Genomic DNA, 13,579 nt, shown 5'->3' with positions numbered 1-13,579 from the left:
GTGCATGTTTAACTGCAAACTGGACCAAGCAATAGCCTCCACCTTTTCCCATACACTGGGGTACACCAGGAAACACTTTATTTACTGATCATTGGGTTGTTAATGGAACTCATGTTTTAATGAAGGCAAACAGGTATTCATTTCAGCTGTTAAGGGTCAATTTGGTATATTGATTTTTCTCCCCAGAAGAAAATGCTCAAATACATCCAAAGCAAAGGTTGTGTTTATGTGTGTCTCTGTGTATGTGTACAAGAACATGCTTATACATGCACACACACACGTACACACGATTTCTATTTATACGTAAAGAATAATCTTCTGGAATTTCTCACAGGTCATTTCAAGGTATTACTCAAATATAAGTACCATTTAGCTGGTGTCAGGCTTGTTCATTAACCACTGGAAACAGGATTCAATTAATACACCTTGAAACATCCTGGAAGAAATTCCAGGGAGTATGCAAGCAGAGAAAACAGAAACAAGGCAGACATAAGTGTGTGTACACACACACAAACCCCTTTCTACAGCACACACAGCAGACAATGCAAACTTCACTGGTTGAAAGTTACTTTGAAGAGCAGGATAAAAGCTTCATGGGAAGAATTTAGAAACTAGAGGCTTTGACTGCAACATATATTTGCAGGCTTGTGAATGGCCAGAAATTTCTCAAACCACCAAACTCAAAACATTGGAGCTGAAATATTTGTTTTGGCTAAGCTGTAGTCTGGAAAGAAATAATATAGATTCATGTTCGGTCTGTTGCTTTCTGGGGCATGAGGATTATGATAATTATGTTAGGGTCGGAACGAGCATCTTAGAGAAGGAATGTATTTTTTTAGATCTGTCTGCAGACACTCTGACAACTGTATGAAACACACCAACAGGTGCTTTTCATCTTCAAAGCGCTTGTAATTAATTACTCCTTGCAACACACCTGTGAAGCAAGGACTTGATTCCTGTTGTCCAGAGAGCAAGAGAAAGAGCGTCAGGAAGGTGGAAGAGCAGGTATGTGACTTAAGGTGAGCTCAGTGCCAGGGGCTGTGATTAAGTTCCATGTGCTCTTGTTGAATTCTAGGTTTCATGTTATGTATCCACATGTATAGACAGTCAAAACGAGAAAATGAAACACGTTGGACCTACATTTCTTTCAGAGTGTTTCTCTTGAGCTTTGCACTGGGAGGAAGTGGACTCACTGCACACTCAGCAAAATAATCAGATGCTCCGCGAAGAGCTCTTTCCGTCTATTCCAAAAGATAACAAAGGTTCAAACACAAATCTATTAGCTGAATGTGAGAAAAAACAGTCATACTCTGAATGTCCCAGTGAACAGATTTATTGTTGTGAGGACTAGATGAAGCTGCTTAGTGTTAGGCTATTTTAATTTTTTCATATCTCGAACTTTTTGGTAAGTTGTCATTTCTTTTGGGCTCTCAGCCCACACACTTCATACATTAACATGCACCACAAACATACAAGACCGTGATAGGAAGGATGTTGGTTCTAAACCCTCTGGGAACTCTTGGCCAATATGCGATATCTCTGAGCCCTGAATTGTGGTAAAGCATCGAACCACAATGCCAGCCAGCACCACATTTGTGAGCTTTGATGTGCCTGAGAACCCAGGTAGTGCAGTGGTCTGTACTCTGATTATCCCAAGAATTCTCCACATTTCCTCCTGTTACGAAAATACAGAATATGGCCTTTGCGATACTCAAGAATGCATAGCAAGTTAAGCCTTCTAATACTGATACTTTAAAAATTGGAGTTTGAGAATCTTGGCTACTAAAAAACTGGGAGTGGTTTTTTGTTGTTGTTAAATGAACAGCATTACCATGGTTTTATATAATTCATAGTTTATCTGTCTACCTATCCATATATGTTCCCATGGAAACATCATTAGGAAGCAATTATAAAATGTAAAAACCTCCCAACCTTCACCAATGTTGACTCATTTCATACTTTGGAATTGTTTCCTTTTTGTTAGCAAATAGATAATCCAGACAAAGCGTTAACCTCTCTCATTTCCTGGGACGCCAAGTACCCTTCTCCATCAAATTCTGTAGTAAAATGTTGCTGCCACAGGAACAGCTTTGGTAAATTATCACGAGGTCCTTGCTTTAGACTTACATTGGAATTAATGACAGCCCTGGGGAGCCTGGGAGAGCCATCAGCCTAATGCCTGGGTGTCCCACATCCCATCACGGCCCTGCCTATGGTCTCAGACCTGGACCAACATCACCCAAAGTCATATCCAGTTACAACCTAACGTCAGTTTTAAGAGTTAGTGAACAAATTATTACAGGTTTTATCAGATTTTACTGCATTTTGATGCTTCTTCCCCCCCCCCCCCGGACTTACTAGTTGACCAAAAAGAGCTTCAGTTTGAAAGTTAATCAGAGAGACTGAGAGAGATTGAGATTTATGTGCGAAACACTTCTAAACATGCCCTGTAAGTAAAGTAGATTTTCCCCTCAGCCACACCCTGTAAGTGCTGTATTTTCAGAGCTGAACAATTAACATAAGGAGCATGAGTCAGGCTTTGAACAACTCTGTGGGAACCAGAAAGCCTTTTGCTATTAGGAATGATGTAAATTCCCCAAGGCTGGAAGAAGTCCACAATGGAAGGCAGACAGGGTCATAAATAACAACAATGGATACTGTGGGGAGCACAGAAAGTGGGATGCCGTGATCAGGACACTTCCAATCTCATGCTGGATTCAATCATGGCCCTCATTTATTTAGTGTAAAACTTAGTTTAAAGAGCACTGTGTATTTCCTATGGGAACTTCAAAAACTTCTTTAGGAAACAGGACGATCCACTCTCATCCCAAATTCATCTGACAACGAACAATGGGGGAAAATGTCCTTGAAAGAAAAAGGACAACAGAAAAAGTGACGGAGTGACAGAAGGAAATGTCCAGTTCAAAAAGTACAAAACCTGTGACTTCGTTTTCAAAAAAAAGAGAAGCGAGAAAGAAGAAAGAAAAAAGCAAGGCGGGGTCTTCTGCTCACAAATTAAAACCACATTTGGCAATTTGTTGAAGGAGGCATATTTACATTTGTATGAAGACTGGGTGGGCAGGGAAAAAAGATTAGACTTTATTCAGCCCTTGAACTGTCAGATCTCATTAGAAAGCTCTCTCTCTTACATGTCTAGGGTCAATTCATTCCCCTTTGTCGCTAAATCACAGCCTCTGGTGCCCCCAAACAAGTACTCCAGAGGAAGCAGCTACCACCTGGGAACAGGGTTTCCCAAGGGAGTCATCCAGATTACTAATGGCCTCTCACATCTGGCATCAAAATGCAATCTGTGGCTTATCCCGAGGCAAAACAATCAGGTGTAGATACTGTGTGCGGGGTTTCAAGTGCCTCCCAGGCATATCTGGATGACACTACTCCTTTTTAAATTCTGCCCTGATATCTTCTGCAAAGAATACAGAAAAACCCAACATAATTAAAAAGGATACCAGTTGGCCATCCAAAGTCCAGAAATGAGCAACCCACGGGAATTTAAGCAGCAGGTTAACCAAGATGACCTCTTTGGGCTGCATAAATAAGTCTTTACAACCTGCAAGCTGCTCCGAGTGTGTCAAGGAATAAAATTCTGCAAATATAATTTCCTGGCCACCTGTCCCCCCCCCCCCCCCCCCGGCCCAACTTATTTATTTCTATTTTTGGTAATACTTTGAGAATTTTATTTTAAAACTTTACACCTGTAAAAAATGCCTAGATATAGTTCCAGGACAAAACAGAATAGAGCCCGGCTGTTGTGCTGTTGTGCTCAGCGGTTGAGCATCAACCCATGAACCAGATCATGGTTTGATTCCCAGTCAGGGCACATGCCTGGGTTTCGGGCTCGATCCCCGATAGGGTGCAGGAGGCAGCCAATTGATGATTCTCTCTCATCAATGATGTTTCTATCTATTTCTCCCTCTCCCTGAAATCAATAAGAATATATTAAAAAAAAAAAGGGCAGAGCAGAAGCAGGGCAAGGCTACCAGTCCCAGAAGGAATCTAATGTAGGCAGATATCCTCCTTCACAGCTTGAGCAGACCAGACAGACTTCCAGAGACAAGGTGTGAGGCCTTATCCCCCTGCCTGGGGATGTTCTGGAGACCAGGGAGGCACCCTGAGGTAGAGGACAACCAAAGCACATGTGCCCCAGGTACAGGTCCAAGGGGGAGGCTGGGTAGGTTAGAGTCTGAGTATGACGCTGGTTGGTCTGACCTGGGGAACACATTAACAATTTCTGGACAGAAGGGACTGCAAAGAGAGACCCCATTCAAATGAGGTGGGCAACTCTCACTTCCTGCCTCTCTCTAGTCAGAGAATAAGCTAGACTGAAATGTAGTTATAAATACTGGATGATATTCAAGTTACAAAGGCAAGTTAAACTGGATAAATCCAGGCATTCACTCCACAGTGACTTACTAAAGACTATTTTTGAACAGAACGCTGTTGGATTGTGGGATGGGAGAGAAGCTGGCCTAAAAAGACATAAAAAGCACCTGCTCTTGAGTTTATTATGTCCTTGAGGAGTCTGTAAAACACAGCTAGGCCTCCCAAAGGCTAGTGAGAAGGCTGGCTATCAGAGACTCATATAAGAGGCACTGAGGGAGGTTTTCAAAAATATAGATTCCTGGACCCATCCCTGGAAGTTCTGATTCACAAAATCTGGGGTGGGGCTAGGAGATCTATATGTAGGTTCCCAGGTAATTCAAGAACTGCAGATACATATGAAGCAACACTTAACAGAGCAGAGAAACATAAACAAATGTAAACTGGTACAAAGGCAGCATTTGCAAAGTGTGGTCTGGTTACCTCAGGCATCAAAATCAACTGGGGCTTGTTGAAAAATGCTCTGGGTTCTCCCCCAGAATCTACTGTGTTTGCATCTCTAGGGGTGGGGTCAGGGAATGTGGATGTTAGTCAAGTGCCCCAGTGATTCTGATACCCAGAAGAGCCAAACTTCTGTCCTAAAGGGGCAAGGAACGGATAACTGAGCAGAATCTAGGGGAATCACTGAATCTGTACCAGGCACTGTTTGAGGATCTTGTGGAAAGGACAAGGACCCACACAAACTGTCCTTGCCCTCATGAGGACTCCATTCCAATGGGGAAGACAAGAAACACACAAGCATGTGTTAGGTGATGATGATGTCAGGGAGAACAACAAACCTCTGAAAGGTCACGGGATGCCGTTCTAGAGGTGGTGGTCAGGAAGGGCTGTGGCAGGTAACAGGGTGAGCTTTACCCAGAGACCTGAGTAGGGGGAACAAGCCACGTAAACACATGGGGAAAAGCATTGCAGGAAGGGAGAGGCATGAACACTGAAGCTGTGAGGACAGAGGGAACCTGGAAATGGGGAAAACAGGAAAGCAAATCAGAGGAAGGGGTCACTGAGCAGGTAAGAGGGTACAACTGTGTGTGTGCATGCACACATGCACATTGGTAGTGGTGGGGCGGCAAATCATGTATAGCTTTTTTAAAAGATAGCACATTTTATTATGAGGAAGTTTCCAAGAAGAAAAGGGACTTAATATTTAAAAGGATTATCTTGGCTAAGAAAACAATCTCATTTACAACTGTCTTGAAAAACACACACAAAAACAACCACCTAGCAATAAATTTAACCAAGGATGTAAAAGACTTCTACTGGGAAAATTGTAAGACACTGAAGAAAGAAACTGAAGAAGATACAAATAAGTGGAAGCATATACCATGTTCATGTACACGAAGAATTAATATCATTAAAATGTGCATACTACTCAAAGCAATCTACAGAGTCAACACAATTCCTATTAAAACACCACGAGCATATTTCACAGAACTAGAACATATATTCCAAAAAGTTATATTGAACCACAAAAGACCCCAAACAGTAACAGTGATGTTGAGAAATAAGAACAAAGTTGGAGAAATCACACTATCTAATAACAAACTATACAAGGCCATAATAATCAAAACAGCATGATACTGGCATTAAAAACAAGGATATAGATCAATGGAACAAAACAGAGAGCCCAGAAATAAACCCACGCCTTTATGGTCAATTAATATCTGACAAAGGAGGCACAAGCATACAACAGGGTAAAGACAGTCTATTCAATAAATGGTGTTGGGAAAATTGGACAGATATCTATAAAAAAATAAAACTAGACCACCTTCATACACCACACACAAAAATAAACTCAAAATGGGTTAAAACTTAAATATTAGTCTCAAAGCCCTAAAAAACCTAGAAGAAAACATAGGAAATAAAATCTTGAACATTTCTTGCAGCAATATTTTTTTCTGATATATCGCCTCAGGCAAGGTAAACAAAAGAAAAAATAAACAAAATGGGACTACATCAAACTAAAAAGGTTTTGCACAGCAAAGAAAACCATCAACAAAATGAAAAGACAACCCACTGAATGGGAGAACATATTTGTCTATACATCTGATAAGGGGTTAATACCTAAAATTTATAAAGAACTTATAAAACTCAACACCAAAAAAACCAAACATCCCAATTAAAAATGGGCAAAAGACCTGAATAGACACTTCTCCAAAGAGGACACACAGATGGCCAATAGACATGAAAAGATGCTCAATGTCACTAATCATCAGAGAGATGCAAATAAAAACCACAATGAGATATCACTTCACACCTGTCAGAATGACTATCACCAATAAATCAAGAAACAAATGATGGCGAGGATGTGGAGAAAAGGGAACCCTGTGCACTGTTGGTGGGAATGCAGATTGGTGCAGCCACTGTGGAAAGCAGTATAGAATTACCTCAAAAAATTAAAAATCGACTATGACCCAGCGATTCCACTTCTGGGAATATATCTGAAGAAACCCAAAACACTAATTCAAAAGAATATGTGCACTTCTATGTTCACTGCAGCATTATTCACAATAGCTAAGATTTGGAAGCAGCACAAGTGTCCATCAGTAAACAAATGGATAAAAAAGCTATGGTACAGTTACACAATGAAATACTACTCGGCCGTAAAAAAAGAAGGACATCTTACTCTTTGCAACAGCATGGATGGACCTGGAGAGCATTATGCTAAATGAAATAAGCCAGTCAGAGAAAGAAAAAAGCCATATGATTTCATTTATATGTAGAATCTAATAAACAAAATAAACTAACCAACAAAAGAGACTCATAGAGAACAGACTGACAGATGTCAGAGGGGAGGGGCTTGTAGGGTTACATGAAAAAGGTGAAGGGATTAAGTTTATAAAAAACCAACCTCACAAACACAACAAGAATATGGTGATTATGAGAGGGAAAGGGTGGTGGGGGGAAGTAGAAGAAGATAAAGGTGGGATAAATGGTGAGAGAAGGAAACTTAACTTGGGGTGGTTAAACACACAATACATTATACAAATGATGTATTACAGAGTTATACACCTGAAACCTATATAATTTTATTAACCAATGTCACCCAATAAATTCAATAAAAAAGAAAAAAAATTATCTTGGGTTCAGCAGGAAAATAAGCTGGAAGCAGGGAGGCCAGTGATGAGGCTACTGCAATAGTCCACTTAGAGATGCCGGGTCTTGGAGGAGGTGGGAGGGGGAGGGATGAGAAGTGGTTAGACTGGACATAAAATTTGAGGAAGACCCAACAGAATATGTTGATAGATTGAATATAAGAGGTGAAAGAAGTAAAAAGCCAAGGATGACACCAAGATTTATGGTTTAAGTAACTGGATGATGGAAGTTACCGTTCACCAATACAGGAAGTATAGGGGGAAGGGCAGGCTTGGGGAAGTGGAACCAAGAAATCAACATATGCAAACAAACGTTAAGAGTCCTCCTGGATGTCCCAATGGAGATTTTGAGCAGGCAGTTGACAAGGTTGCAGGAAGAGAGGTCTGGGCTGCAGATTCAAAGCTGCGATGGTCTTTAGAGGCATTAGTCAAAAGGAGCTCCACTAGGGAGTGAGTCTGGATGAGAATAAGGAGGATTCAGGAAAGGAGACTATGAGGACACTGACAGCAAGGAAAGAGAAAAATCAAGATAACAGGATGTCCCTGGAGGCAAGAGAAGAAAGGGCTTCATTGAAAGTGACAACTGTGTCAAATGCTGCTGACTGGTTAGAAGTGAAAACTGATCGGTAGAAGGTGACTTCACAGAAGCTATTTTCGGTGAAGTGCTGGAACCTGGGCCTACCTGGGATGGTTTCAAGAGAGAAGCAGAGGCAAGTAGAGACCAGAACTCTCCGGTAGAAATGTATCATGAGTGGGACATGTAACTAAATTTTATACAGACCCATTAAAAAAGTAAAAGCAACTGGTAAAACTAAATTTCAATAATGCATATTATTTAACTCAATATATTAAATGTCATTATTGTAACATGTAATCAATAAACAATATTGAACTACTTTATATTTTTACACTTACAGTACATCATTTCTGACTCACCAAGTGGCTGCAGTGTTGGCCAGCACAGGTCTAGACAACACTTTTGAAAGGTTTGCAGTAAAAGGAGCAGAGACATGGGGTGGAAGCTGAATTGGAGGAGACAGTTAATGAAGGGTGAGTCAGCTATGACTCTGAAACAGGCACATTTGGAGAGATGTGATCAGCTGCCGTGTGCCAACCTCTGACTGTGTGTCAGGCACTGTTTTGTGTACTCACCAGTGTCGCCTTCAAAACAACTTGGTGAAGCAGGTTATATTATTATTACCATCCTTCAGGGACCTGATTCAACATGGACTAACAGCATTGGGGCAATGCCACTACTCATCTGAAAAACATGAAGTCTGGTAAAATCTTGGGGCCTTCCCTAAAGCACCTGGCTGCAGGCTCTGGGACATCCATATTAGTCTAGGTTGGAATAGAGGGAGGCAGATGCTTGGGGCCATGATATCAGGCTGCTAGTCACTGCAGGAGCTCTGTGTGTGCACCACGGTCACAGCTCACCCCAACCACAATGCCTGCCAGTGTGGGGCTCCTAAAGCCACTCATAGCCACAGCTGGAAGGTATGACAGGAGCTAATCCACCAAACTCTTGTTTCCAGGACTGCAGAGCACCCTGCCTGACTTGAAGGCAATAAAGGAAGAAGGAGGAAAAAGCTCTTTAATACTAAGATTTTTCTCACAGTAGTACTGAATGTGGTAATGACTATGGTACTCTCAGTCCTTGTCTTCTGAGAGTTGAATCTATTTTCTCATGTTCATGTACATAAATTTCTTCTAATTTTGTTTTATTCAAATAAAAATAATTAATAACCCAATATTATTAGTTTTTTAAAAGTAGGAAATTCATAGGAGGCACTAGGATACACAGTCTTAGGTCATGTTCTAAACATTACTGTTTCTGAATTCCTCATGATCACATCTGCTGACAGTGTTATACCCAGAGTTGATCAATTCAGGTTAACACTCAGGGGTTGGAGAGGTGAAGCATAGGTGAGGCGGATGGAGGAAGAGGCCTGGCACTCCTTGATTGCCTGTTCCAGTGCCAGTTTCTCAACCCTGATGGTTGGTTTCTCATTTACCTTTCAGGACTGTTAGGGAAGTTTAAATGTGGTAAGGTACATGAAGCACACTTTGGAAACTGGAAAGCACTGAACACACTTTCTTGACATTACTGGAAAAGAAAACCTGAAACCTACACAAACCATGTGGGATTTGTAAGAAGGTAAAAGGATGCCTTGCATTTGTAGGGAACTTACATGATTAAGGTCCTTTTCGCCACATATCACTGGAGTCTTCCTGAGTATTCGAGTATTTGGCAGACAGGCATTGTCTCTGCTTCACAGACTAAGAAGGAGACCCAAGAGGCTAAGTGACCAAGGCAGCACAGCTGGCTGGGGCAGAACTGAGCTGTGAAGGCCTGGCCCCTTTGCAGTGTTTTCTCCGCTGTGCTAGGTGGGTCATTGCTATCACGATTAGAGATGGAGCTACAGAAAGAGTACAGGGCTCTGAGCGGTTCCTGGGTGCAGCTCCCTCTCGGTCACCTCACTGTGAGATCTGGATAAGCCACTTATCTTCTCTGAACATCAGTGTCCTCATCTATAAAAAAGGGATGGTAATATCTTGGTAGTGGACACTCACTCACTTCCTGAAAATAATACTTCGATTTTCTTCTGGGGAATCATGCCCCACTGTCCATTCAATGTCCATGCACTTCAGGAGGTCCTGTCTCCATGCCTGACTCCAGAAGTGGGCCTGTGACCCAGTCCAGGCCAATCAGAGTGCAGAATCTGTGAGCTGCAAAGAGGTGCATGACCTACAGGTGGCCTGGGAAGAGCCTGCTCTCTTTTCCCATGGGCCTGGAGCTGCCAGGAACAACTACCACATACAGGCTGAGAATGAAGCCAACACAGTAAAAGGCATATCCAAAAGGCAGTGAGAAGTAGTCTTTGATGATATTCTTTGTGCCTCTGATCAAGCCATACCTGGATCCTGGACTTTTTAGGCACATGAGCCAAAAATCTTCCTTTTTTGCTAAGCCATTCTGAGTTGGCCTTCCTGTTCCTTGAAAACTAAAAGGTTCAAGACTGATACAATCTCTTCTCAGGTTTGTTGCACTGAATAAGTTATTGTATGCAACAGCCCTCTGCAAACAATAACGGTCTTTTGCTAACAATAAAAGCAGAGTAAAAGTAATATATTATCAACTCACTTGGGGGCCAAAAATAATAAAATATAAAGCTGGAACTACTTTTAATGCTTTATGACTTTGTATCACGACAAAAAGAAAGTTATTCTTGAAGGTTAGTGTGATGCTTAATGATTTTCAGGAACATCAGCATTCTGAAATGTGGTGAACAGTTGAGATACTTAGAAAAAAGCAGCCCAAGTAGAGCAAGAAACATGACAACGACCACAATGTCAGACCACAATGCCAGGTGACCATGCAGAAACCACACATCTTAAAATGAGGAAAACATCTCTTCCCCAAGTTTCACTTCTAATATTTTCTTAAATTATCTGATAATTACTAAGTTAAGGAATTGGAAAGGGCAAAACAGATGGGATAGTAGAGAAATACATATGTGTATCGACTCAAAAGAGCTGAAGCAGAAAGAGGTAAGTGAAAAGGTAAGTGGCATCTCATGAACTCCACTGTGGACTGATCATTTTCTTTAAAGGTGATAACGATAGAGCACATCTGTTCCCAGATAACACAGAAAAGGCACTTGGTACAGGGACTAGCACTTGGTAAATGAGTTCTCATTAGATTCCCATGAGGCAGGCACGACCTCCTCATTTCAGAGATGAGGGCACTGATGCCCTATGAGGCTAAGTCATCTGCCCAATTCCCACAGTGAGGGGCAAGTCCTTCGCCTCACTTGGCTTCTCTGGCCCCAAGACCCTCTTCAGAACACCCCACTCTCTGCCTCCCTATGAGGACGAGTCTCTAAGCGGAAGAGGAGCTCAGCCTTGCTAATGCTGCTGCCGCTTGAGTTAGTGGGTACTCTAGTTCTTTTTTCTTTAATAATTTTTAAAAAGTTTTATTTTCTTCTGAATTGATGGCTACAAAACTGTTTTGTGTAGATCTAGGGAAGTACAGATAAATAGCTGCAAAGAATGTTAACGTGAAAATAATATCAGTGAAAAAAATCGAGGAAGTTATTTTGTAGGAAGTAAACATTTCACAGGGATTTTCCAGTTTATATTCACCTACCCTCAAAAACCTAAAAATAAGTCCTGAAACCTTAGGCCCCACAGTTGGGTCTCTGGTGCCATACAAGTGTAACAAAATTTAGATTTTTTTTAAAAAAAAAAAGGTTTGGGGCCAGCACTTCTTAAAGATGGGAACATTTACTGACCACTTGGGAACTGAATGAAAGCTATTAAACTGTGACTAGAAAAACATAAAAATACATACAATTCCCCCCCCCCCCCAATTTCAGGCAATTCATGAATCATAGGGTAATAATGCCCAGTTTAAAAGTAGAAGGGAAGTATCTGTGAGCAATAGAGAGAAACTTAATGGGAATTGCCCCAAGCAGAGCTAGCCCACCTTTGGGGGTCTTCTTATTCAAAAATACCTCCCTCACAGAAGCTGGTGGTTGAAAAATGGCAACACCTGCAGGAGGGTTGCCAGCCCTTCATTTAGGGTGATAATCTTTTCCCTAACATCTCCTGTTGGCTGAGGATGGGGGCCTGGACAGGAGAGGAGAGAGGTGGGTGTGGAGTCCAGCTACATAGATAGTAGGGCTGGCCAAAAGATGGCCCACTGTGGCCTGGTCACTGGAGGGAAAGAGCTGTCAGAGCCAGAGAGAAGACATCACAGATGACTGTCTTATTTCAAAATTCCACTCAGAGCTGGCCCTCTGCCCAGGGATGCAGAAGCAATAGCTCTTCCAGTTTCCCTTGAACACAGACAGCAAGACCCCATCTTTCCAAAACTCCAATCTCACTAGTCTGGGAACCTCACTGCATTTATGAGACCGTTTCCTTGGGAAAATGAGTACTGAATTCTAAATCATCTGTTCACTAATGAACTTTCCAAACATAACCCAGTTGCATGTCGAACTCTGTGCTACCACTGTGGGTGTTCGGATGGTCACATGTGCTTTTAGGAATTTGGGCTTGAGAAGTCTGCTGTCTCCAAACTCCTATGTACCTTAGAGAAGTTAGTGGGTCTTTCCTCCAAAGCCACATCTCAGCGTGAGTCCATTGGCAGCTACTGGAAATGAAAAGCATTTTAGCTGGGCAGTCTCTACTCTTCTTCCTCCTCTGGGTGTTGGTTAACAGAATTCCCACTGAAGGTCCCATGTTTATGTTCTTAATGTATCCCCTGGACTACTGGATTCCATCACTGACTTGCTGGCTAAATCAGGGTTTAGCCTTTAACTTTTTGGTACTTCAGTTTTATAGCTGCAAAATGAATCTGGGCTGGCAAGTGGAGACAAACCAAAATTGGAGGTGTTGAGCCTCTTGGGAAAATATTATGTACAGATGAATATTATTAGGTATTTTTCTCATTTCTAGCAGGGAGAAATAGCAATCTGCTAATCTGGTGTTAACGCATTTAAATTAACTCCCTTTGGGGATGATGGAAACAGTGATGATAATAACCAATACTGCATAAGTGCTTTAGAGTTTACAAGACACTTTTATATTCATTATCTCACTTGATCCTTAGAAAAATTTGGGAAGGCATCGCTTTTAAAGTAGAACAATACCTTAGGTCACTGTAACATACAAGCAAAGGATAATCTTTAAAAAGTGATTTCATCTGAGAAAAATTTTTCTTATCTTCTCTGTCATAGTCTAGAAAAAATTTTCTAAATAGACCCAGCCAACCAAGAACAGTTTCATCCCCACCACCAGCATTTTCATCGGGATCATCTACTCGGGAGTCCATGTAACGGCTGGTGGGTGATGGCAGATGCTATAATTCCTGTCTCTATCTAAGAAAAACAGTCCATCTATAGGTCCTTCTGGGGTGTGGCCCTAGCCTATTCCTTAACTCTCTGTTGACTGTGTGTTCTGACCTTAAGCACCGGCCACAGTGGACTGGAAAAGGGAAGGGCAGTCAGCACAGGGAGGCAGCAGGCAAGACGGTGAGCATCAGTTAAGTCCTGCTGCTGTGGGGGCAAAAGGAACCCTGTCTC

At 41.8% G+C, this 13,579-nt stretch overlaps 1 protein-coding gene across 1 annotated transcript in view; it reads right to left on the bottom strand.

The window, feature by feature from the left end:
- The window catches only part of SLX4IP (SLX4 interacting protein), a 160,409-nt gene that overhangs the window by 3,863 nt on the left and 142,967 nt on the right, over positions 1-13,579 (bottom strand). The window contains exon 7 of the mRNA XM_081149810.1: positions 1,141-1,241. Coding sequence (XP_081005936.1) covers positions 1,141-1,241 — 101 coding nt within the window. The remainder of the gene's footprint in view (positions 1-1,140; positions 1,242-13,579) is intronic.

The sequence above is a fragment of the Miniopterus schreibersii genome (assembly GCF_964146895.1).
Source record: "Miniopterus schreibersii genome assembly, chromosome: 10".
Classification (NCBI taxonomy): domain Eukaryota; kingdom Metazoa; phylum Chordata; class Mammalia; order Chiroptera; family Miniopteridae; genus Miniopterus; species Miniopterus schreibersii.
Note: the sequence above shows the minus strand (reverse complement) of the source record. Positions and strands in the feature narration are given on the sequence as shown.